The following is a 24,738-nucleotide window of genomic DNA, read 5'->3' on the forward strand; positions in this document are numbered from 1 at the left end:
ATATATAATTTATGGCTATAAACACACACAAAATACAGACATGATTTTATTTTGAAACTTATCAAGTCATTTCCTCTCACTCAACTTGAAATAGGAGCATCGGTCAAGGTAAACGAAGAGACAAAGATACATTTTGATAGATGAGAACTACAGTATTTTAAAGATGAGACACGCCATCTTTTTTTGTCACAGACTTTATTGCGTGATCTCGCATTTTCCACGCACACATTTTCTCCCACTACTCAGAACACCTCTGGGCTTCTCAAATGAGCGAAGTTAAACGTAGCGTATATCACGGAATGCCTCAGCTCTGCCGGTGAAGTTCGCCTCGAAGCGGAGCCTCATGCAGTGTAAATCTGGGGTCACTCTTAGACAATTGTGGCACAGAATCGCCATATGTTCCAGCATATTTCACTTTATGTTTGGGTTTTTATGTGATAGTTCCTGGATTGTTCCTAAGCTCCTCCTCAATTTCCTTTCTTTGGAGGTGACAGCTTGGGTCAGGTGATAAACATTTCCCGCAGCCGGGTGTTCCAACAAGACAACAAATACACATCAAAACTAGTTTTCGAGTGAATAATCAATGCCACCATTAAGCTTCTGCAGGAATGGCCTTCACCTCAACTCTGTTAAAAATCTAATGACTATGTTGCAAAGCTTATCCAGAGCCAGAAAACCAATGTGTTTAAGTGAACTTGAACAGTCTTGCCAAAAACAGAGGTCAAACAGTCTCAATAATGCCAGAAGCTTGATGAAGGCGATACAATGTGCGTTTTCTTTGCAACTTGGCAACACACCTACAAATATTAGTGTAGGTGTGTGATTGATTGATTTAAAATAACATAAAAAATTATAATTTATGGTCATCTTATTTTTGTTTTTAAAATCTATTAAAAGTGCATGTTGTAATTGTGTTATACCTTAAAAGAAGACTGGTTTAAGAGCATCATCTAGTAAAGATGCCAAACTAAAGATAACGTTCATGCCCCTGATTTATGCATGCAGACTTATTACAATACAGACACGTATTTTGATGTGCATCCTACAGTCCCAGTGACTTTACTATTAAATGAGTAGGTATGTAGAGAGGTAAGTGTTTTATATGCTATGAAGTTAGATATCCTTAGCAACCTGAGTGAGTCTCGTTGTCCTCTTTTTTTCTTTCCATCAAACACACCATTACCTTCAGCCTGAGGAGATAGTAAAATCTAACCATAAATGCATCTTTTGATGTTTCCCTTCTTCTCATTCTACACCATTGCAGCAGTGTGTATGTGATGAATGTTTAGTCTGGTAGTGAAACAACAATTTTACCTTTTTTAAACCCCAGATCCCCATAAGGGGTGCGTTACCGGTCGGTAAAGCTGATTATCACACTTTGCCGGCGCCTGTGGCACTGTAGCATTTCATCATTGTTATACAGGAAGGTTGCCTTCGGCTCGAATACAGCTGGGGTTATAAATATACATGTATTTATTATCCTTGAGAAGCAAAGCACAACTAATCCCACCCCCATTCATTTTGGATGAGCGGTGAGTAAATGAGGTTGTGTCTTCAACTCTGTTTTAATTTATGCTAAATTATGTGAGCTGAGCCTTGATGCATCTCATTTATGAGGGAAATATGTCATCACTAATGTGGGTGGATGCATGTGGGTGTAGCATGCACTAGTTTACAACAAACTGCTCACCACTGTGCTCGGATGGATTTGGTGTTCATGCTGAGAACACAAAGAGGGCGCGGAACAGGAGTAGCCTATTTTTGTTGGGGTTTATTTTCTACCTAGACGAAGTGAAAAGCCCAGGATGTTGCTGTGCAGGTTAATAATTCAGATGTTTGACAAGCTGCGTTGAATATTTAAATGATTTCATGACAGGCTGTAGTACAAAAATATTAAATAAATAAAACTTAAATCATTAAATTTTTTTAAACGCCACAAATTGCATTTCATTTCCATTTATAAACACATCAAATTTGTGTTCTCAATAAAATACCAACACATCTAAATTGTTACAGATATTTAATTCTCCCAATTTTGATGCTTGATACGATTCAGTATGTAACTGACAATGAAAAGAAATGTCTTTCTTTAAAACCACTAGCAAAAGATTATTGCGTTAAATGGGTGATTTTTGGTTCCAGATCTTATTTTGAAATAGAGAAAAGATGAAAACAAATGAGAAAATGTTATGTTTTAAAGTTAAACTGGTGAAGACTGACAAAAATAAATCCCACAGCTGTGGGAGCATTAAAAAAACAAACATAACTCACGTGTCTCCCTACGGACATCTCCCTGAGTTAATCATCACATTCTGAGGGAGCTGATTTGAGACAAAGACCTGTTTCTGTTGCAAAGCTCAAGTGTGACTGTGTCTTATTGTTTTTCAATGGACTCTCTCATGGGATGTCATTTGGGTTTAATTGGCTTAATTGTCCACACCTTTGAATAAAAGGCATACCCAGGGAGGATTGCAGTTTTATCTCTCTTGTGTAACTGCAGTTCGTCATGCTTGTGCATAGCTTCAGCCAAATGAATATATTTATTTTCATAAGTCTTCTGCTGCACGATATATTTTACCACATAGTGTATTTAGTTTCTGTCACTGTCAAGTATTAGAACCTCAGTGTCAATTGCAGAGTTGTCCGTGAACAAGTAAAGGTGAGAACGGCAGCTGACGGGTATCGTTGTTTCTAATGCTTCTGAGCTTTTATGAGTTCAAATCTTTTCTATGTTTGTGCCGACGCTGAGCTCTGGAGTCACACTGCTGTAACTCAAGCCCCACTGTGTGATAATGATAGGCATTTATTTGCATCTGAAGCTGGTAACTGAGATGAAGGAGAGATTTTAATGCCAGGTATGAACTGAATCAGCCAAGATGGATCGCAGTTCCAGCATGCCAGGCTAACATTTTGTTACCAACTTCTGTGCGTAAGCAGAAATATCTTCTCTCTGTCTTCCCATCTACAAACAGTCCCTCATTAACACGGGAGTTATCTTTACATCCCATCAGTCTGTCAGAGTCTGAGCTGCTTACTCCTGGCTTTTCTCTAGCTTAACACTGTGATACTCAAACAAACCCTGATGTCTGGACTTCAGTGACGTTAAGCTCAGACATCTGCTCCAGCAATGAGAGGTTCCCTTTTCTCCTGGCTTTCAGCAGAAGACGGTCTCTCTGATTACCTCGTTATCTCAGCAATGTAACTGAGTTCAAACACAGGTTTTTGCGAAGGTGAGAATTGTGAACGTGATTACCAACAAGAAGCGTCTGCATTGTTGTGAATGAGGAATAATTAAGTCAGAAGTGTGATGTGGAAAATATCTGCCTTGCTCTGTCACCGTGTCAAACGTGGTTTGTTTCATCAAAGAGCAAATGTGACAAACTCTGATTTATTTATTGTTTTCAATCATTCAAATAAGACGTGACTGTCTCTTTCTAATGTATTTCTCATTTTAATAAATAACTGTGTCATTGCCAGGAAAGCAAACTGTTTCTACAGAGTAAGAGACACGTTTATTATCTATAATGTAAAATCAACTTTTATGAGATTTATCTTGTTACATGTTATTCCCTCATCAAAAACATACCTGGAGTGTTGCTTTTATTCTTTCATACATTTTTGAGAAATCGTTGAATCTCCCGTGGCAACCATTCGCTCATACAAAGTGCCGCTTATATGCCCTTTTCATAAAGGTGTTGAAGTTTCCAAACGAGTTTCCGCCCCACAGAGCCGACCTTACCACGCCTCTCTCCCACTTAGCTCCACCAGACTAGCGGCAGCAGCAATTGGCAAATACCTGGTGGAAATGCTCATCTGGTGAGCTCATCATAATAACTACTTCTCAGTCCGACGCTCCTAACAGTGGTAATCAGGATAGTGAATGGACACTGTTGTGATGAAGTGCTGAAGGCATCAAATTACAAAAATGTAAACATGCATTTTTTTGTTTTATCTATATATTTTAACAAACAAAGAGCAACATTTTGTGTAAGCATGTAAGTTAATATCTTACCCTCCTTTGTGTACATCAGCTGATGGAGGTCTTTTATTTGCAGTCCCATCCTGATGAACCTTCTTATCCAGTGACATCGACAGCGGAGCGTCTCGAACAGCAAGGCCCAACACCAGCGTCTCTTTGGTAACAGAGACGGCCTCATCACCAGTTCGACCCAGGTGCTTCTTGGCGTAGTCAAAGCCCTGTACAGGCTGGCAAAAAAAAAAAAGAAAACAAAGCAGAGGGGGTCACAGATCCAATTGCACTCAGAATTGTCTTTCCATTATGTATTGCATAAGCTCAGTGGGTCGAAAAGCAACAGCAGACATTGAAACCACCAGCTACAAAACAGAAAAGTGCATGCAAAAACTAAATCGAGTCCAACAGTCAGACTTGATAGCACATAGGTGTATCACACTTACCAGATGGCAAAACAAATTACACCGAGTCAATGTAATAATCGAGCTAAACATAAAGGATCAACAAATGATAACCGAATCTGCACACATTCCACCATGACACATTGTTGACACAACAGAAGAGCAAAGTGAAGCCAAAACTGGTTCAAACACAACAGCGATGCGCTGCCGGCTCAAATTACTCAGTAAACAAGCTGAATTCAAACACAAAACCTCTAAGACAAAAATCACACACCGTTAAGATTGCCAGTTCAGTTAAATACATGAATTACAGGACAGCTAATACTGTCTTCTAAATAGAAAAATAAAAATAAAAATACTCTGCTCACAATTCAAATGAAAGTAATTTGACGGGCATTCCTCCTCAAGCTATTTTTATCAGTCTCCAAACAGCAGAGCTTACATAACAAAAAATTTAAGAAATAAATAATTTGGCAAAGCAGCACCTTTGAAGTCAAGGGTTTGTTAGGAGGAGATAGAACATTAAAGAGGCAGCAGAATATGTTTGTGACAACTATCCATAGTTGGAATAATTTATTTATTTTTTTGGATAAATGGCTTTCGTTTTCAGGAACAGAGGATATGGAAAAAGTGAGACTGGTTTTGGGTTTGACAGCAACAAAGATAAAACCCAATTTGTTGTTTGGGGGATGGAGGGGTGGGGGGAGTTTCTCCTCTTTTTTGAGCATCTCCAACAAGAGGATGCTTAATGCATGTGATGATGCATGTTAAATTCTGAGAGCATGTAAGGTTCGGAAGCATGGGCATCTGGATGAGGGCGCTGCTAATAATTCATTGGTCACACACACACACACGCGCACACACTGCTATGCCTTCAGCTTGCTTCAAACACAACGCTGCAGTTGTGGATAGGACTCATGCATTTAGGTTTGTAAAAATGAAACACAACTTCCAGACAGTCCAGACAGTCTGCCCACTGTCATCAATTTGTCTGTGGCTCCATGGTTTCATCAGTTTAAGAGGAGATGGACTCATGCATGTATGGAGTTAAGCAGATACCACTATTCGGTTATAAGATTAACTTTAATATCCTGTTGGTCTACATGACTTTAAATGGGCTAAAATCAGTTTATTTTGTTTTGTTTAATTTATGCTGGGAAACTTTTTTTTTTAATGTATTTAAAAAAAAAAAGTTCTTAAGAAGCAAGAAGAGAGCAGCAGTTTGCAAAACCATAATATCAAAGTTCAACATTTATGGGAAAATGAGAGCATTAATAAAAAGCCCAGTGAGAATGTAAGTGATAGAAAGCCAACTCAATAACATTCTCTATGCAGCTGTACTATGAGACGCCAGACGGGCATTTGGTAGATGTAAAGCTCAGACCAGAGACAGGGAAAGGGAAAGTAGATGACGTGCCACCAAGCCAATTCTTCCTCCTCACAGATTGGTCAGGAATGGTTAATGACCAAGTCTTGTTGACAAGCGAAGTAGGTAAATCAGCTGTTTGACTTTTGCAGGTGTGTTGGAAAGTTGCAGGACAGTGGCACTCAAGGACTGCACTTACAAAGCCTGTACTAGAAGATTGAGAAACTGTGTAAAGATACTACTGACAGCAACAGCAGCGCTCAACCTCAAAATATCAGAGGTAAACGACCCACAATGCATGTCTTGCAATGATGCCTTTGAGGCGTATAATAAAAAATTGTTTGAAGAACTGGATTCATTTCGTACGCATGTCACAGGTGACGTCGGGGTGGTGGGAAGGTTTAGGCTGCAGGCTGTGGACATGGTCAAAGAGGTTAGAGTGAGATGCTGAAGGAGCTTCTGCCTCAGGGGAAGAAAGGATTAAAGATTTGTGATTCAGTCAGTCACTGACGAGTAACAGCAGCTGTCCATGGAGACTGTAAAGGTTCTCAGAAATGACAGGACCAAAGGATGTAACCTTGCAAAGTGTAGCTGGCATTTCAGGAATGGTATTTTACCTTTATAACTCGCAATTTATCATCATCTCTAAGGTCTTTTTGAACAGTCATATCATTCTGTCCTAATTGTCTATTCTTCTTTTGCTTTAATTTTCATTTATCCCCCGTCCTGCTTCTCCTTCCATTGCTCTCTCTCTCTCTTCCTTCGCTCCCTGAATGTCGGTCTTTCATCTCCTCAGAGCAGGCCTGTTCAATAAAGACTTTGGCTGCAGACAGACATTGCGGCACTGTGTGAGCCTCTGCTCAGTCTGTCAAATACGAACGCCATTTTTTTTTTCCCCACATCCATCTGGAGTGCCAGCAGAAGATGAGAGAGAAAGAAGTACACACAGGAACTTCAACATTTTCCATTTACTTAAAGATGTGTGAAGTGACAGTGAGCACAACCCCACTCCGCCAGCAAATTATCTGTCCTGTTAGGTCCAAACAGACGCTTCTGCTCATCTGATTTTAGTTTATAGCATCAGCAGTCGGCAACTTGATGATGTAGAGCAGATGGACAAGATGTGCCGTCTTCTTCGCGAGGGCCAAATTGATTTAAATTCAAGTCTTGCAGGGCAAGGAGCAAGACTGAACCAGAGTTTTCTATAAAAAGAGATCAGGTAGATTTAAAAAGAGAGAAGAGAGGACACATCTGCACCGACCCGCTGTGGTTAGATAAAACCCCCCAGGGGGCCACCGAAGAATGATGCAGCAAAATGCAAAACACCTGAGGTCCTTTAAACAGCAGCTGCTGCTTTGTACTTGCATTGAACACCTTACAAATGAAAAATGGATTTCTTGTACTTTTCACTGATTCCACCTCCATTGTACTTTGAATACAAGCCGACTATCAGAGGCTTTCACACTCACGCAAGGCAGCGCATAGGAAGGAAAAGCCATTTTGAACAATCTTCCAGCTGCACGGCCAAGTGATGAAGTGACTCAGGCGTAGCAGAAAGACTTGTTAATGCCCAACTAAACATGTAAACATCATATAAACCACACTATTGATCAGCAGCTTCAGCTTGTCAAGCACAGTGACTGATCGTAAGGCAGATGGGAGCACATTGCACACACATAATACACCTCACAGCAGATCAAACGAGTGGGAGTCTATTACTGGGCTCATATTTAGTCGGTGCTCAGGCAGCTTTGAAAAATCACTTCACTCCTTAATATTGACTCCTGTTAATATTCTCCCGGGGCAAATTAAAAAATGATTAGCACACAATTTGTATCTGGACCAATCAAGACCGTAAATGAATCGAGGCTGTCAGATGAGATCATGTGGAAATTCAACTGCACAGACTGAAGGTTGACAAGAGTGTTGTTTATTTATACTTGTGGCAACTCTTCAGTTTTTTTTTGTTTTGTTTTTTATCATTTCACCATCAGTATTTTCAAAACCTGATTCCAAAACATGAGATCAAATCCAACAATTAAAATAAAAAGATTAGGATTGATCTCCTTTGTAATGACCTGCATCCAAGTCTTGTATATTGTCCAATCTGAGTGTAGCAAAAAGCTAAATTAACACTTCATAGTGAGCTAATTTTTCTTTATAGATTTTCATAGAAACATCAGAAAAATACAAATGAAAAGATGTAACTACAAAGGAAAATGCATTGCCTTGATTAGGTCGTTTTTAGCTTCTAAATGTTCCATGTTTCATACACAAACAAGCAAATAAGAGAATAGTGGAAGGAAAATGGTGCATGCTTATCAAAGTATTTTTAAAACAAACTTTTGTTGTTGTTTTTCATGTATTTTCATACATCTCCTTCCTCCTGAAAATCCTAAATGAAGTCCAATGGAACAGCTAATATTTAGTGTCATTTTGCTTCCACTTTACAGTGCAAGTATGAACAATAGTTATGTGAACGACCACAAAGTGATCCCAAAAATCATTTTGGAATCAAAAGGATCAAAAGCTTGTAGACGGATATAAGCGGCATTTTGCTGAGGAGCGACTCTCCTCAGCAAAATGCCGACTCTCTTACATGGAGATTTAACCAAATATTAGTAAACATGTACAGCCAGGTTTATTTTTGTTTGTTTAATGAAAAGACTCCTGTTGTATTTGTGCCACAAGTTTTTTCTCTTTGAAAAATTCCTAATGAATAATTAAAAGACAAATAACATTTTCATTGCCACGATGATTGTGTAACTTATGCATGTAATCGTATACAAACCCTACATTTTAATCTGCTTTTAGCCTCTGCGTTATTTCCACAAGCAAACAAAGTCCTGTAGCTCATTTGCTTTTAGAGGCGACTTCAAGAAGAAGGGAAAAACTAGAGTGGGTAAAAATGCGACCGCAGCCTTCTGGCACCACTTTTACAGCCCCTTGTTTATTAATATTTGATGCAGTCAGTTGTTAAATCCAGAATAAGTAACATCAAATGTTTACAATAATATCGGTTACTTGAGCAAATAAACCTGGGAGCAATAGCATATTAATACATCACTTTAAGGAAAGAAAAAGCACACACACACACAGAAGCACACAAAACACAAAATGTACTTCTATTTTCTGGGATGTTTACACCCCGCTGTGCTGCGGCGTTACAACAGCCCCATTACGCACCAACATGTCCCGCCTACCCATCCTCACATCCATCCTTTCCCCGGCTCACTTTGCCTCTCAGGGGGCTGGGGGAGGAGAAGGTCTGGACCAAAATAGGACGCAAATACAGAAGCTGACATCCTCCAGTGGAGCAACAAAATCCACGCTAATACCTTCTCTATGGATGCCATTTAAATGGTTTTCTTTTTTTTTTTTTTTACTGCTGGTCTTAGCCATTCTGTTTGAGTTCATGCTAAGATTATTTAGCAGAAAGGCTCATATCAAAAGGTTTGATTGGATGTCAGCCATCCCTGCTGAGCTGCTGAGGGATTGGAGCAGCTCTGTTTGACAAGATAACTCGACTGATTTGAAAGAGAAGCAGAGGTCCTGATCAACGACACAAGCTTAAGTTTTTTGTACAAAAGTAATCACATACTGTTGTATGTTGAGCGCATTTCTTTTATGGCTTTCTGCCTGTGTTAGTAATTCAGTCACGTTGGGTGGATGCCAAAACAGTAAGAAATCTTAAAACATTCCTCCCTCCTCCTATTGATCTTGCAGCAATGAGAACAGAAATATGTTACATCACAGCAGCTACATGCAGGTTTTGCCCAGCAACATCAACTGGCAGCACAGAGAGGAAAAGCCAGCCAATTCATTCATTCATTGATTCATTCAGTCACTTAATCAGCCAAACAATCCACCAGGGCGGTTGTTTCATTGAATACCTGGTGGTGGTAACTGCCTTCCCTTCGATATGACGTCTAAACAAGGAGAGAGTCAAAGGAACAAGGTCAGGAAGGGCTTTGTGCAAAACAATGCAAGTTTATGTGGGTGGCTGCAGCCATTCATGAGGTCACTGGAAGTGATTTAAAGAAAAGAAAACCCACATGTGCAAAGAAAGAGAAAAATAGTGTAAGAAAATAAAATGAATAATTTTAACTATTAGATTTAAAAAACAAAAATAAAAATGTTATTTTTTGCTTACACAGATTATTGAGAAAGCAAGACATCTAGAGGCCAATGTAGTAATCTTCTCATATCGTATCTTTCAAATTTTTATTTTATTTTAAATTGTTTTCATCAATGAAAGTTTTAATTTATCAGAAGGAATGCAGATATCAAATTCCCATTTACAGTGCTTCTGAAAAGTATTCACTCCCTTGGATGTTTCACCGTTTTTGTTGCTTTTGTAAATCAATCATGATAAAACAAATTAAAAAAAATGTTTTTTTTATGCAAAAACTTCACAAAAAAACTTTTGAATGTGAAAGTGAAAATTAATTTCTAACAAAACGACAAATAAAAACATGTAACGTGAAATAAGTGATAGTATAAATATTCCCCTAACCTACCGTATTTTCCGCACTATAAGGCGCACCGGATTATAAGGCGCACATTTAATGAATGGCCTATTTTAAAACATTATATCAGATATAAGGCGAATAGAATAGACGCTTCAGTTTGGGTTGCCAATTTGTTCCATACTCTATTATTACACATCCACATTTGTAAAGAAGTGGTCCCCGAGTACTTTATATAGTAGGCTGCCCCAGTCATTGTTTCACTCACGGTGTTGGTGTTGCGATATTATGCCCAAATGCTTTCTGGGTAACACAGACCAACCGACATGCTGCCGTCGCAGTCTCTGTCTCCCCCCCGCCCCCTGGCTTTAAATGTATTATCAAACTTTATTAACAAACCAGCGTTCTGACAACTATCCCAGCATGCACCGCGCACTTCTTCTTCTACACAAATAAAAACGGGAAATGAAGTCGGCGGCTGCTTATCGTAGTTGCTAGACCTGTTGTGGCTCAATATTGGTCCACATACAAGGCGCACCGGATTATAAGGCGCACTGTCGGTTTTTGAGGAAATTGAAGGTTTTTAGGTGCGCTATGGAAAATATGGTAATTCAACAGATGTCCATCCAGTTGATGATTGAAGTCTAATAATGAGTGAAATGGAGCTTATCTGAGTGTAGTCAGAGTGTCTTAAGTGATCATAGTTTATAGACACCTGGAAGGTTAATCAGTGTTCCTGGCTATCATTACAGAATGAAGACAAAATAACATTCTAAGCCAATCAGAGAAAAGATTACTGAAAAGTACAAGTCAGTGGATGGAAACAAAAAAAAAATCTCTAAAGCTCTGAGTGAACATTCTCAGGAGTTTAGGTAAAAACATCATTTAGAAATGGAGGAGATATGACACGTATAGATTTGCCCCGATCAGACTGTCTTCAGAAACTGATTGCCCGTGCAAGAAGGAGACGAGTGAGAGAACCCACCAGAATACGTATCACTACACCGATGGAGCTGCAAGCTTCAGCAGCTGAGATGGGAGAGATTCTGCAGACAACCATTTTTGCTCAGGTTTATCACCAGTCAAAGTTTTTATGTGAGAGCGGCAATAAGAAAACCACCGTTGAAGCAAATTCATGTCAAGGCTTGAGAAGATTAAGCCAAAAAAGCATGTGGGAGACTCCATGTTCAAGTGGAAGACGGTTCTTTGGTCTTTTGGCAATCCGACTAGTCGCTATGTTTGGTGGGCATCAAACACTGCGGTATTTACATTGTACTGCCTCATTATTGGTTTTATGACAAAGAACAGAACAGCTTTAGGGATAAAATTGAAAATTTGTTCACTCGCACTGTTAAAATGGTTTTACCAGCTCCTGGAACCGAAACCAAATACTTGAAGGGTTGCATTTAGGCCTCTTTCCCAAAAGAAGGATATATATATTTAATCTTGTGAGGAAAATATCTTTTTGCACTGGCTTATTTTTTTTGCATTAAAATAAACATCTTCATCAGTTTATGTGACTGAAACTTCAAAACAAATGTGGTCAAGTGAAGATATTTGGTCAAACAGCTATGCTGGACCTCTAATGGTGATAAGAAATGCCAGCTCTGCTTTAGGATTATCACATCTAAGCTAATTCAAGAGGCTTTTCAGAACAAATAAGGCTGGCGCGCTCATTGCTTGTTTACCACTTCACTGAACGCGACGGCACAAGCAGCTGCTGTTCTGGCGTCGTGCACTGCATCCAGGGCAACCATCTGACCGAACCAAACCATCTGTTGGCAATCTATTACAAACATGCTCATTTAAAAGGATTGATTTTCAGTTAAAACTCCAGTGAGCTGATGTTCAGTGAACGCCGTCTTTGTGGAAGAGCCAGCATTACCCTGAGGTTTCCTTCCAGTACAGTGAGCCCTGCCCGTTTCTTTGCAGCCGATTGGTCTTTGCAGCATGCATGATTAGTAATGACCACAGGCTACTGGGTAGTGAGAAAACAAATGAGTGAGGCCGGCAGAAATGAAATTCATTTTTCTGTCCTGCAGCAACAGCTTGACACAGTCAGTTTTCTGTCAGCCTATGTCACTCGCAACAGAGTTATGTAATCTTGTCAGAGCCTTACAGAAGATTAAATCACTCAGATTTGTTGAATTGATGAGCTTTGTGTATCTCAGGGTGACAGGAAAACAACTAATTTACAGCAATCACAGAGGGAAGGAGGAACAAAAAGAAGAAGAGCTGCAAAATACAAATAGGTCAGTACAAACAAACAGGAAAAGCGAAACAGGTTTCGGGATTTTACCTTGGAGCGCGTTTTGAAGGTCCTAAATGCACCAGATTTAAAAATGACTCTGTTTCTTTTACACAGGATGAAGGCCACCATTCCAATCACCACCATCAGTAAGAAGAGAGGCGTGAGAACGGCCATGATCCACAGGTTGCTGGGTGGTGTCTTCACCACAGCTGCACATGGGGGAAAAAAAATAACATTAAATTAACAGCAGTTTTAATCTGGTACGATATGTAAACAACAGATATCAGTGAGCTTGATGAAGAATGTATTAAATGTTGCATTTTTAGGTGTACCCAAGGCTCAATTTTAGGTTCACATCTTGTTCAGTGATTGTCTAACTAAACCAGATTAGTTAGACTGATGTTTTCATGCGTTGCTGACAACGACACCGTAGACAAACCGGTGAAACTGTGACGAAAACGTGGATTTATTTTTTCGTCTGACAAAGCGAGGCAATGAGAGCTTGCAGTTTTGATGGCTGTATGTTCACTATAAAGACTAAAAAGAGTTGCAAGTATGTTTTAATACAAATTTCTTAAAATTAAGTGAAGGGTATGTTAAAATGTGTGAAATTAAATCTTTTTAACAATCTAGCGGCAATTTTCTTCAATCTAACACATAAAAAAGGATGAGTATTTCTCTCTTGAATTTCTTTTCAACTGCTTACTTGTGAAGCTCTTCTATGACAGAGCTGTTTGCAGATAGCATGTGTTTTCATTGAACGCATGAATATAATTGTCCTCCTCTCTACCCATCGAGAGGCAGAAAGAAAGTGTTTGCCAAGAACACTGTGATCTCTTCTCAGCATCAACACTTTAGGAAGAGCTGACAAATCCAATGTTTCCTTCAGTTAGTTAAGTGTAATGAGGTTTCTGAGATAAGTTATAAAATGAGAAAATGCAAGTCAAAGGGAGAGAATACTCTGTTCTTTTGAGTTACAATGACCTAAAAAGCCACCAAAAACATGCATGGATATTTTTAACATTATGTTTGAATATAAATCCGAAGTTACCTATCCAAAAACAATTTCTGCAGCCTGCCTATGTTGTTGACCAAGTTGTTAATGTTACAATGTCATATGTGCAGGAAGATAACAGCAGATAGATCTGGTAGCATTTTGTCTTTTTATAAAATGCTGTTGAAACTAGACGCAGATGTGCAATGGTGGGACCGGGATGTAATGGAGACAGACATGGAAAGGAAGGAAAGCACATGGAAACGTCAGAAAATGCAAACATTACTTATGCTTCCTACTGTTTATAAATATTGTGTTTATAGTATTTTTTACAACATTTGTACTACCAACCCACCAGGGAATAGCGTGCTTGAATAAATTCTTCATATTATCACTCAAGCAGTGATTTCTAATACTCTGTGTAGTCTTTAAGAAACAAACAAAATGTATGTTGTTCATAAACCAACCACAGCTCTGTTCCGACTGAATGACCTTTGTGTGTATACAATGGCTATATTCCCACAGCAGGTCTTAATTGCTCAATTTAGATTTTTTTGCGGGCTGCACAGTGGCGCAGTTGGTAACAGTGGCGCTGTTGCCTTGCAGCAAGAAGGTTCTGAGTTCGATTCCCGGCCCCGGTCTTTCTGCATGGAGTTTGCATGTTCTCCCTGTGCATGCGTGGGTTTTCTCCAGGTACTCCGGTTTCCTCCCACAGTCCAAAAACATGACTGTCAGGTTAATTGGTCTGTCTAAATTGCCCCTAGGTGTGAGTGTGTGTGTGCATGGTTGTTTGTCCTGTGTGTCTCTGTGTTGCCCTGCGACAGACTGGCGACCTGTCCAGGGTGAACCCCGGAACGTTAGCTGGAGATAGGCACCAGCAACCCTCCCGAACCCACTAAGGGACAAGGGTGTCAAGAAAATGGATGGATGGATAGATTTTTTGCTGAAATCAGCTTTTTTTTTGGCTTTTGGCATTGCATTTCATACTACTAATGAAATGAAACCGCAACCAGACTTGTGTGTGAGCTGTTTACGCCCCCGAAGCGACCCGCGTGTACAGAAGCAGCACGTAAACATCACACAGCAGCCATGGAGGTAATAATGGATGCTTGCTTTGACTTAAATACATATAACAAACATGCAATGCAGCAATGACAGTATAAATACAAGCTTACGTTCGGCCTGCACTTGCACAAAGTATCCCAGTGTCAGAGCCATGGTCTGGGAATCCAGGCTGCTGAGGGTCTTTGCAGCTGCAGATCCTGTGATGGGGGATCCATTCAGCTGTGCATAGTAGGTCATCTCTGCTGGGTTCTTTGGACCTGGAAGCCGTCGCATGCTCACCATCTGGGAGTAGGGAGACACAGTTGCATCATAGTTTTAGAGAAATAAAAAAAAAAAAAAAAAGAAAAGCTTTGAGCCTTGTTAACCATCAAGAAAACATAATCTGTAGGCAAGTTGCACACAAAATCCCTTATCTTCTCCAACCGATAGATTGCCGCGTCTGTAGCTCAATTTCTTTTTTGCTTTGATCAAGTCGAGCATTGGCTGGGAGATGAATGGATTTATTGAAGACTCTCAAGGATAAACGAGTCACATGAAATCTCAATTTCCTTTCATCATACATCAAACAGTTTTTTTTTAAAACATAACAGCTTTAATCAAGTTTAGTAATTTGATTTTGTCATTAAAAAAAAGGATACGAGTTATTAAATAGCTGGAGGTTTATTCATCTGACTACTACCCAGCACGTTCTGACAGTTCTGAGAAGCTCTTCCTCCTCCACTCAGCAGCCATAAAACTGCTCAACTGTGAAGACCGTAAAAACCCGCGAGGGTTTGTAATGCATGCGGGTCACTATGAATAAAATGTCATCGTAATGTGAACAATACGGAGCACCAAGCGGGGAGGTGACGCAAAAGAAAATATTGCTCACCAAAGATTTCTGTGCTCATCATCATCTCATGCTTAAATTGAATCATTCCAACGTCTTCCTCCACCAATTCAATTTAATTTTAGAGCTGTAGAGTTAATTAATCAAAAAGAAATTACGTAAAAAGCATTTTTTTTTTTTATTAAAAGTAGCTGGTGGTTAGATTTGACCATAAAAAAAATGTTTGGCTGTAGCCTCTGTTCTACAAACATACAACTCCCCTCTATTTTTTGACAGGATTCCTTACTAGCTGTCCCACCTTCGGTCCCCCCGGAGCGCTGTCCAGGTTTCTAAATCTGGAGCTGTCTGTGGTAGTGCATGCATTCAAACCTTTTCATAAGAGACTGAGAAAAAGTTCAGTTCCAAAGCGAAAGTTTTAGGAAAAAAATATCACATTTACATAATGTCTGAAAAGCAACTTTGAAATGATGATTTACTTTATCAGAAGAAGAAAAAAGAGCAAAACACCCTTTTTAAGTCAAATTGAACTGCCTGAATGCATATAATTCGCATACCACAAATTACATGAACTTACAGTACTATTTTCCAAGAAACTTGAGACAGATGTACCATTGTACCTTATAGAAGGGTATAATTTAGGGAACTTCTACAGGTGTCAAAGGTTGGACCATTCAATCTCCCACTATTAAATATAAGATTTCTCCCAAATTTGGAAATATATGAAAAACCCTGTGAAGAGGTGAGGACGTTATAAAGATCTGAACAAAAAGACCGAGCATGTTTACAATATCCTTACTCCAGCCTTTACTTGTTTGTGATGCCATCTTGACATCGTATTTCTACAAAAAGAATGATCAATCTCTACTGACCTGCACGGTGTAGCCGCCCACAGACGTGGCCCGCCGGGACCTCATTGACCGAGAGCCCTGCCTGCCAGCAACGAGGAAAAGCTCAGCCAGCCGCTGCTCCATGAGACTGGCGAAGCTCTGGTAGTTGGCCTCCAGGGAGGAGCTGTCCACATCCTGGATCACTGAGCAAGGAGACAAGAAATGACAGACAGATTTAGGGGGTGGGGGGAAGAGGCGTTCAGGCAGACAAAAAGGGAAAAAGAAAAAGTGGGTGAGTAAAGGATTGGGAGCAGAAAATATAAAGAAAAGCAAAGCAGGAGAAAATGAGTAAAAAAAACAGTTTCAAGAAAGACAAAAAGTCAGAGAAGTTAGAGATGTGTGATTGGTATAACAATAGAAATGACAGATGATCTTCCTCCTGAGAGCTGCTCTTGCAACAGACCATAAGTGAGATGGATGAGTGGACAGACATCACACACACACACACACACACACACGCACACACGCACACACACACACACACACGCACACACACACACACACACACACACACACCCACACACACACACACGCACACACACACACACACACGCACACACACACACACACGCACACGCACACACACTCTCACGCAGCAGCATCATTCACAGCCGTCCCTGATGTGATATGAAGCGATCTCTCCCCCTGCCCCAGTCAGGAAACTGTGAATTATACATCAATGGGATTTTCCGCAGCTAAAGTGACTCAGAACTGAGAGAGTAAGAAGAAAAAGAATGGATGGATGGAGGTGGATTGCTAAACATGCAAAGAAACACACAGAGCAGTACGAAAAAGGCATTTTGGTGTTATCTAATCAGTGCAACAATTGGTTTTGCAGAATCTGTTCAGGAGCAAATTACCTGTGATCACCCAGTAGCTCCTGGTTGCTGTGGATGTGTTGAGATTGTGGTACTCAAGAGCTGGAGAGACAGACAGAGAGACAGGTAAAGAGACAGAGACGTCGCATTTACTTTTGAACACCCAGGAATCTAACTTTACTTCAATCAGTAGTTTTTACATTTTGTTTTTAAGGTTCTGGAAAAATTTCACAACTTACAAGTTTCATATAATTTATCGGTAATGGACACTGTTTAAATTTAGTAGTATATATATTTTTACAGAGTTTCACAAATTTGAAATAAATTTAATATAGGTACATCATTTATTAAAAAAGCTAAAGTATCGATGGGCATTTTTTATTTAGCACAATAAAATATACACACTGGAATTATATGAAGCCTCTGTTCAAATGACAACAGCCTTTGCCTTCATAGACATTGTATGTTTACTAAATAACATTGGGGCTTTGTGAACTGACATTAAATTTACACCAGAAGTTGGTAACAACCAAAGTAACACAGACATAAAAAAACCCATCAAAACTAATTAGTACATATTACAGATGCTAGAAGATGAAATATTAAAGGGAATTAATAGTTAATACATCAAAAATTGTATGCAAAAAGACTTAGAAAGCCAAAGAACTATCTGAAATCTGTCAGCATTTAGAAAGGATCCCTAACACATCAAGACATTTTATATATATAAATTATTTTTCAGACCACTCTCTTTATCTCTTGTCCCAAAATCCTTATGTTTTCATAAGACCACAGTAAAAACTCCAACAAGTGAACAAATATCACTGGACAAAGAATAGGGTATCATTGAAGTTATTTCTGAAAATGTGGACAATACTGGCAAAACAGTCAGTCAGTCAGTCAGTCAGTCCATCTGCCCTATCAAAACAGTAAATAAAAGAACTGGCATGTATGAACACTTGCAGTTCTTCAATATCCAAAGCTGTCACTAAAATAAATGGCCAGCTCAGACAAGAGCCGGTGCAATTTATCTCGCTTTATTGCCACCAAATAACTCTGCAGATAAGAACCACCGTACAACTACTCAGACACTGGGGAAGCATCCTTCATTCTCAAATGAGAAAAGGGAGAAATGTCTGACTGTGAGAGCATTCATTATGTTCAATAAAACATCTCAGGATTAAGAAAAGGAATTTGGTCGCTGTGTAGTGCGGAATATTCGCAATACAGACCCCCTGCCTTATTTGGAGTCCAGCACAAGATAATTTGTCTCAAGATATTATAACCTGAGACAGTCAATTGAAAACATAAGCACTTTTATATACTGTTTGTTTTCCAGTGATGGTATCATTTACAGCTTAATGCAAGAAAAGCAACTATGCAAAAAAAAAAAGAAAAAAGCAATCAATTCCTGCAGAATACATTATTTCTCACTATTTCCCATGCAAATTGGATTTTAAAAGCTGCAATAAAAATATGTTATAATTAGCATACGGGCGAAAGGCCTTTCAAGTCACGCAAAGAAAATGCAACATTGGTAAAGTTGTGTGAAGCAGCACTGTAATGAACACCGACACGCTCCACATTTTATTCTGTCAGCCTGTTTTAAGAAATACCTGCTCCTCCATTCCCAGACAGCTGTCTCCTTATGTCTCTATACACACACAAAAACCATAACACCCTCTGTCTTTCGACTTCAATCTCATCTGGCAACGTCTTTCGTCCTATTTCCACCTCACCCAATCGGTCGCCAGCTTACCATGAGACCAAGTCAGGACTACAGCAAGCAAACAGTATCTTTAGCCAGCGTTTTTTTCTGCTCTAAACTATCGTCCAGAGACAAGTAAGAAAAATGAGAACACATTTACATTCACCGCTCTCTCCTCTTAACTTAAACAAGCTCATAAAAACACTTCACGCTCCAACAGCATTGGAGTGTGAAGGTTCAGGGCTCTCCATCTGAGTTCTTCGCAGAATCTGTGAAAATGCCCAGATGAATCCGCCATATTAATTTTATCAGCGCGGTTGTTGGAAATTTAATTGCAATATGCAAAAAGAAAGAGGATGGAAAATGTAGAGTAATAGGAAATGTTCTGCTCAGGTTTAATACAAAAAAAAACACACACACACACGGGAGATAAGGCACGAAGAGCATCAGATTTCTTTTTAATGAAGACTTTAGAAAAAGATGAGGAAAATCACAGGTTCCAGTTACTTCCCTTCAAACACTAAACGTCTTGTTTAAAACTGGACTCTGTTAGGCAACGTGTTTGGTCTGAATTTAATCTTAAAAACAAGGAACAATCAGACTTAGCGAGGCCAACACACCGACCCACACAAAGAAGTGTGGAGGAACGGGAGGTTGGTTCAATTTTTTCACAAATAAGTATCTCAATAGCATGGTGTGCAAATGCACTCAGTCACATTTGATTTGATTCTCTTTAATGAACTACAGAAAAACCAATCAGAATTTAGCAAATTAGCTGCCACCGTTTATCTGTGTGAAGCATGATCTCAGTATGAATACAGCGGTTCTGTGAAGACCTCAGAGTTTTGTTGACGTAAATTAGGGAACAAAGAGCTTCATAAAGACCACAGAGAACAGCAACAGGAGAATGCTGGAATAACTTTAAGCTTTAAACAATGTCAGAAGCTTTGGATGCTCCCAAAATAGTAGAAGACAAAAAAAAAATCCAACCTTATATAAATGTATTCTGGACTGGAACACCAGAAGAAACAAAACATTATGATGTAATTTGTCTTTCTATCAACCTGTCTTGTTTAGGAAAGCACTCTTATGAAAGAGAGAGAAACACAGATGTAGACTTCCTACAAGCGGACATGCCAGTCCAGCTGAAAGCTAATTAACTTTATGCAATGCAGCTCCCCTTGGAAAATTAACCAATGACGCATGCCTGACAGGACAGAACAGGGAAAACAAACTGCAGTGTTTTGTCTTCTTCATTATGCAGTGCAAAAGTTAAAATTTTATTAAAATGTACAGGCAAATGAGTAACTGCACTTGACTTCCAGAGTTCATTCTGGGACAATGAACCTGGTACAGAATGAAGGAAGTAGCTTTGTGGTGTGAAGAAATACTCTCAACATGCAAACAGACTCATCCTTCACATAAATGTTTACCTATTTATGCTCTAAAAGTAACTACCATCCAAAACACACCTGGGATATTAGCTGCTATCACTGCTGTGATCATTTTTTTAGTCAGTCATCCAATAGGCTACCATACATTGCTTGTTTTTTGTTTCACCACTCGAAACATTCAGTGATTTTTCGGAGAACAGGAAGGCGTTCTGTGGCGACGCTAAGTGGATTTGGATGTGACCAAGCAAAGTGTGATGTTTGAGCCCTTTGGGTGTTGAGAGCACACACCAACAGATACTAATCTAATCTCACTCTGCTAAAATTAGCTCATCTGGGGAACACGGACAACAGATTGCCCAAGGCAGGCCTGGGATGATAGGAGCTCTGCAGCTGTTTGCCCTTTTAAAAAAAAAAAAATCTCACAGATGGCATCAGAAGGAGCGATGGAATATAAACAAAGATCATTTGATCCAACTCTGGAGTGTGGGGGCCATTCACTTTGGGTAGCTGGAATCAAATAAAACACACGCAACATTTATGAAAAGGGTAGGACTAACTTATTCAATTTTTGGATTAAAAACAAAAGAAGCACTCATCGATTTTGCAAAAACAAAAATTACAAAATGACTAAATTACTACATTTCCATCACTTCTCTCATCCTCCATTCCTTCTTTGAAAACTAAAATTATGATCTTGTCCTGATAATAAGCATATCATAACCCCCAGCGCTTTCCAAACCTCAAAGAAGCACCAATCTTTTCCTTTGCCCCTTAGTGGAGTAAATCTATAATGAGTTGAAGATCACACACTCATTTGACACATCAAACAGAGTTTTAACTTTGATGCTGCGGTCTCTCTTGGTCCCATGTGTTTGGCCGCTTGTGGTGCCTGATGCTGCTGAACAGATCAGGCACTGTTGAAAAAATTAGTTGCTACTCGTCAACTTACGCTTGAATACCACAACAGCTTCATAACTGACTGAAATCATGGATTAACAAGGGATAGTGCTGAGGTTTTATTTAAAGCCTCTGACTGCTAATACATTTGAGTAAAATTTGTTTTATAATTTGACAAAGATGCTTGGAGTACATTTTAGATGCCTTATTTCAAGTAATCTTTGTGTTTGGGGAACAGGTTAAACATGTGATAATTCATGCTTTTTGCATTGCCTTTCAGTTGAGTACTTGGTCCTGAGTACTCAGTGGTCATGAGGGGACCAAACAAATATTATTTCAAAGTCTTTCTTAGCTAGAAGTTCTAGCAGCAGTACAAGTGGACCAAAGGAAAGTAAAGGTTATATAATCTATTAATATATTAGGATGGAAACTGAATTCTTTCTTGTTTAGTTTCTCTGGGAGATAAGCAAACAACTGTATTTTTTATTTTATTTTATTTTTTTATTGTTAACATCCATAACCAAGCGGATTTATTGGTTCAGCTTTCTGCTGAACATTCTTCTTGTTTCAATAACGATGTCCTGGTCTCCTAGTGGTCCTCGTTCTCCTCCTAAGCCTTTCAAAACTGAAATAAAACTCCAGGGGCGAAAGCTCCTTTCTAGATTCCAAGCTACGCTCACTGCACTCTTTATTCTTACTGCTGCTGAAATTAAGGAAAAAAACACCATGAAGTATGAAAGTAGGCTCAGTGTTTAAACTTTTTCAAACTCTCCAGCCTGAGGGTACAACTGAGTCAAGTCAAGGAAAGCTACATTGTAGATTTTCTGAGATGTGTACTGGTTATTGGGTTCAATTTATTTATGATTTTTCCTTAACAAATACCTGAAATCTGGCAAGTACTTCAGCATTTACTCTCTTTTTATTAATAAAAATATAAAGATAGGACATACTAATATTTTTATTATGCAAATATGCAACGACAATCAAAATAACCTTGAATGTTATTTCTTGAATGAATAGTTTATGTTTACCACAATATGCTAAAATAACAAAAATGCCAAGTCAACATGATGTGAAGTCTAAATATTTTTTTTTAATGTTTTTGCAATGATTCTGCAGCTGTACATGTTTGTTTTAACTTTTGCATGGAGAGACAAACATCTGTGAATTAATACAAAGAGACTACCTGCTTTTCTAGCAGGATGCATTACTACAGAATGTGATGACAGGAAGAATAAAGTGGATTAGACAACATTGGCTATGTTTACATCCAGATATAACTGTAGTAAAATTTGATCATATGAAAATATAGTTACTGAAGAAATCAGTTAAACAAAACCAGTTTATCAACAGGAAGTAGGATCTAAATATCTAAAGATACTCAATAACTGACAAAAACATAATCTGTCTTTTCAGTCTGGAAAAGACATGAATGACTAGATTTAATTCAAATTCAATTTGATTCAGAAACATTTTAATTAAATAGATGAATGGACGCAATAATGGCTTCAGCAGCCAAGCAGATGCACACTCAATATTTTTAAATGAAATTTGGTGGTGAGCTTGACCTGTAGATGCTGTGGTTGCTCAAATAAATTTAAAAACAGAAAACAAGGACACTCTCTTTTTATCAAACATTTATTATCTGACGGTTATAAAAAATTTAGGAGCAATTCTGTCCCTTGAGAAAAAATGCATCCTTAATTTAATTTATTACATTTAGTCCAAAAACTTTAGAATTGTTACTCTGAGATTTTTCTCTAGACTTAAGAAACTCTTCAAAGAAACTGGTTATTTAAACAAGACATGAATGCATTGACTTGAACTGGCTTGTTTTCAGCTCAACTGACCCTCAAAAACAGTGAAAGAGGGGAAAACTTTAAAGTCATAATACAGTTTCTCTCTTTTTTACCCTTTTCGAGGTTTTAATCTCTTCCTGTAATGGGGGCATATAGAAATTAGTGTAGTCTGGGGTAAATCTCAGTTTAAGAATCTATATCTGCGTTTATTGCTGCTATAAAATGTCAAATACAATTTAATATGTAAACTTGTTTTTGTGTTGTTGTTTTTTTTAATAATAAAACTCTGTTTTTGAGCAAATACTTTTTTCCGTATAGTCCCCTTTGCTCATAAACAGTTACTGACTGCTCACGGCAGAAAACAATCATAGCCAAAGTAGGTGTCAGCAGGACAGAGCTGCACAAAAACTAAAAATCAAGATTCGTCAACAAAATCCAGAGCTTCTCTGGCTTTCAATGATTCATTTTCAGTTGTTTCATTCGGTTTCATGCGGTGAAGCAAATATACAGCCAAATTAACCCTTTCATGCATAGTGGTCACTACAGAGGACAGCTGTCTAAAAGTCATTTTCTTGTGCTTCTTGTGGATTTTTATGTTAAAAATGCACACAGATCACTGAAGTGGACACTAATGCATCATAAAATACACTATCGACTACTGGCCATCAGCTGCAAAATGCAAGAAATTATTTTTGTTAAATCCAATATGGCCGACAGACAAAAAAGCATGCGGACCGACCCGGTCCCTCCTCCTACTGTAGACGACTCTAGCAGGCAAAAAAGATAAACCCTAAAGAACAATACTATTGATGTATTTTTTTCCAATGACAACTTTGTATTTGGAGACAATTACAACTGATCACCTAAAAAAATAAAAAAATAAAATTTTTACCTTTTTTTATGCCTTTAGAAAATCAACAAAAAAAAAATGGGGAAAAAATCCTGACACAAAGGATCATAATTCATGCATGAAAGGGTTAAATTACCCCATTTAAAAAAAATGAAGCTGTACTTACGCTCAGCTATCACCAGCGGAGGATAGAACAGGAAGTATCCCACCAGCTCTGCAGTCAGCTGGTTGAGGAGCCCACTGGATATTGTCCCATTAAGAACTGCATCCTGGTTTTTCACCACATACACCAGCGTAACCGAGGGCGAGCCAGACTCCTGAGACACACTCTGGATCTGCGGACAAACACACCAGCTTGAATTAAATATGCTGCTCTCTGCTGCACATAAGAACACTCAGAAAGGTTTCAGATTTTTTTTCCAGCAAAGACCAAAATACAAGGCCACATTTATAATTTAAACCTTCATGCGAAAATATCTAGAGCTATCATGCCAAATGTCAAAGACGCGCATAAAGAATGCACAGCAGGCCTTCAATGAACAAGGTTTTATTCTCTCCATAATAAGACCTGTGTGGTTTCTCTGACATTCTTGTAACAGAATCACAACAGCGAAGTGGACGACGATGCTAGATACAGAGAATTCCCATCACATTTCTCTGCGAGCGTTAATATTTCAGGGGATAAATAATGAATGGAGCCTATATCTCCGTTTGCTTGTTGAGACCTACTTTATGGTTTTGATGGTGTTTGCATGTGCAGTGTATATTCTGCAAACAGATGAAGACTTTGGCAGAGAAATTTGTATGATTTATGTATGAAAACTAGATTTATTACAGTTTGCTGTTTCCAAAAATATAAACAACATTTCTCAGAAGCTACCTCCCTCCCCCCCTTCAGTCAAGTGCAGAGTGTTACTATAGCTGTCTTATTTTTGGTAACTTTTGCTTCAAGAAGCCATCTGGCCACAGTAAAAAAAAAGCTTGCGGCCAGCGCCGCTGAAGCAAAAACAAGAATAAGTATGCGAGCGACTGAGCTG

The 24,738-nt window shown here is 38.8% G+C and overlaps 1 protein-coding gene across 2 annotated transcripts in view; it reads right to left on the bottom strand.

Annotated features, from left to right (window-relative positions):
* Nucleotides 1-24,738, bottom strand: part of kiaa1549la (KIAA1549-like a) — a 90,355-nt gene that overhangs the window by 24,026 nt on the left and 41,591 nt on the right. Inside the window, exons 7-13 of one of the 2 annotated variants that reach the window (XM_017305370.2) lie at nucleotides 23,868-24,036; nucleotides 17,096-17,155; nucleotides 16,218-16,378; nucleotides 14,630-14,801; nucleotides 12,509-12,669; nucleotides 9,634-9,669; nucleotides 4,013-4,206 (exon numbers count right to left, since the gene is read on the bottom strand). In XM_017305370.2, the coding sequence (XP_017160859.2) occupies nucleotides 4,013-4,206; nucleotides 9,634-9,669; nucleotides 12,509-12,669; nucleotides 14,630-14,801; nucleotides 16,218-16,378; nucleotides 17,096-17,155; nucleotides 23,868-24,036 (953 nt within the window). The remainder of the gene's footprint in view (nucleotides 1-4,012; nucleotides 4,207-9,633; nucleotides 9,670-12,508; nucleotides 12,670-14,629; nucleotides 14,802-16,217; nucleotides 16,379-17,095; nucleotides 17,156-23,867; nucleotides 24,037-24,738) is intronic. The other variant, XM_017305371.2, reaches the window with a different exon arrangement.

Source organism: Poecilia reticulata, chromosome 6, assembly GCF_904066995.2.
Source record: "Poecilia reticulata chromosome 6, P_reticulata-male-v2, whole genome shotgun sequence".
Classification (NCBI taxonomy): domain Eukaryota; kingdom Metazoa; phylum Chordata; class Actinopteri; order Cyprinodontiformes; family Poeciliidae; genus Poecilia; species Poecilia reticulata.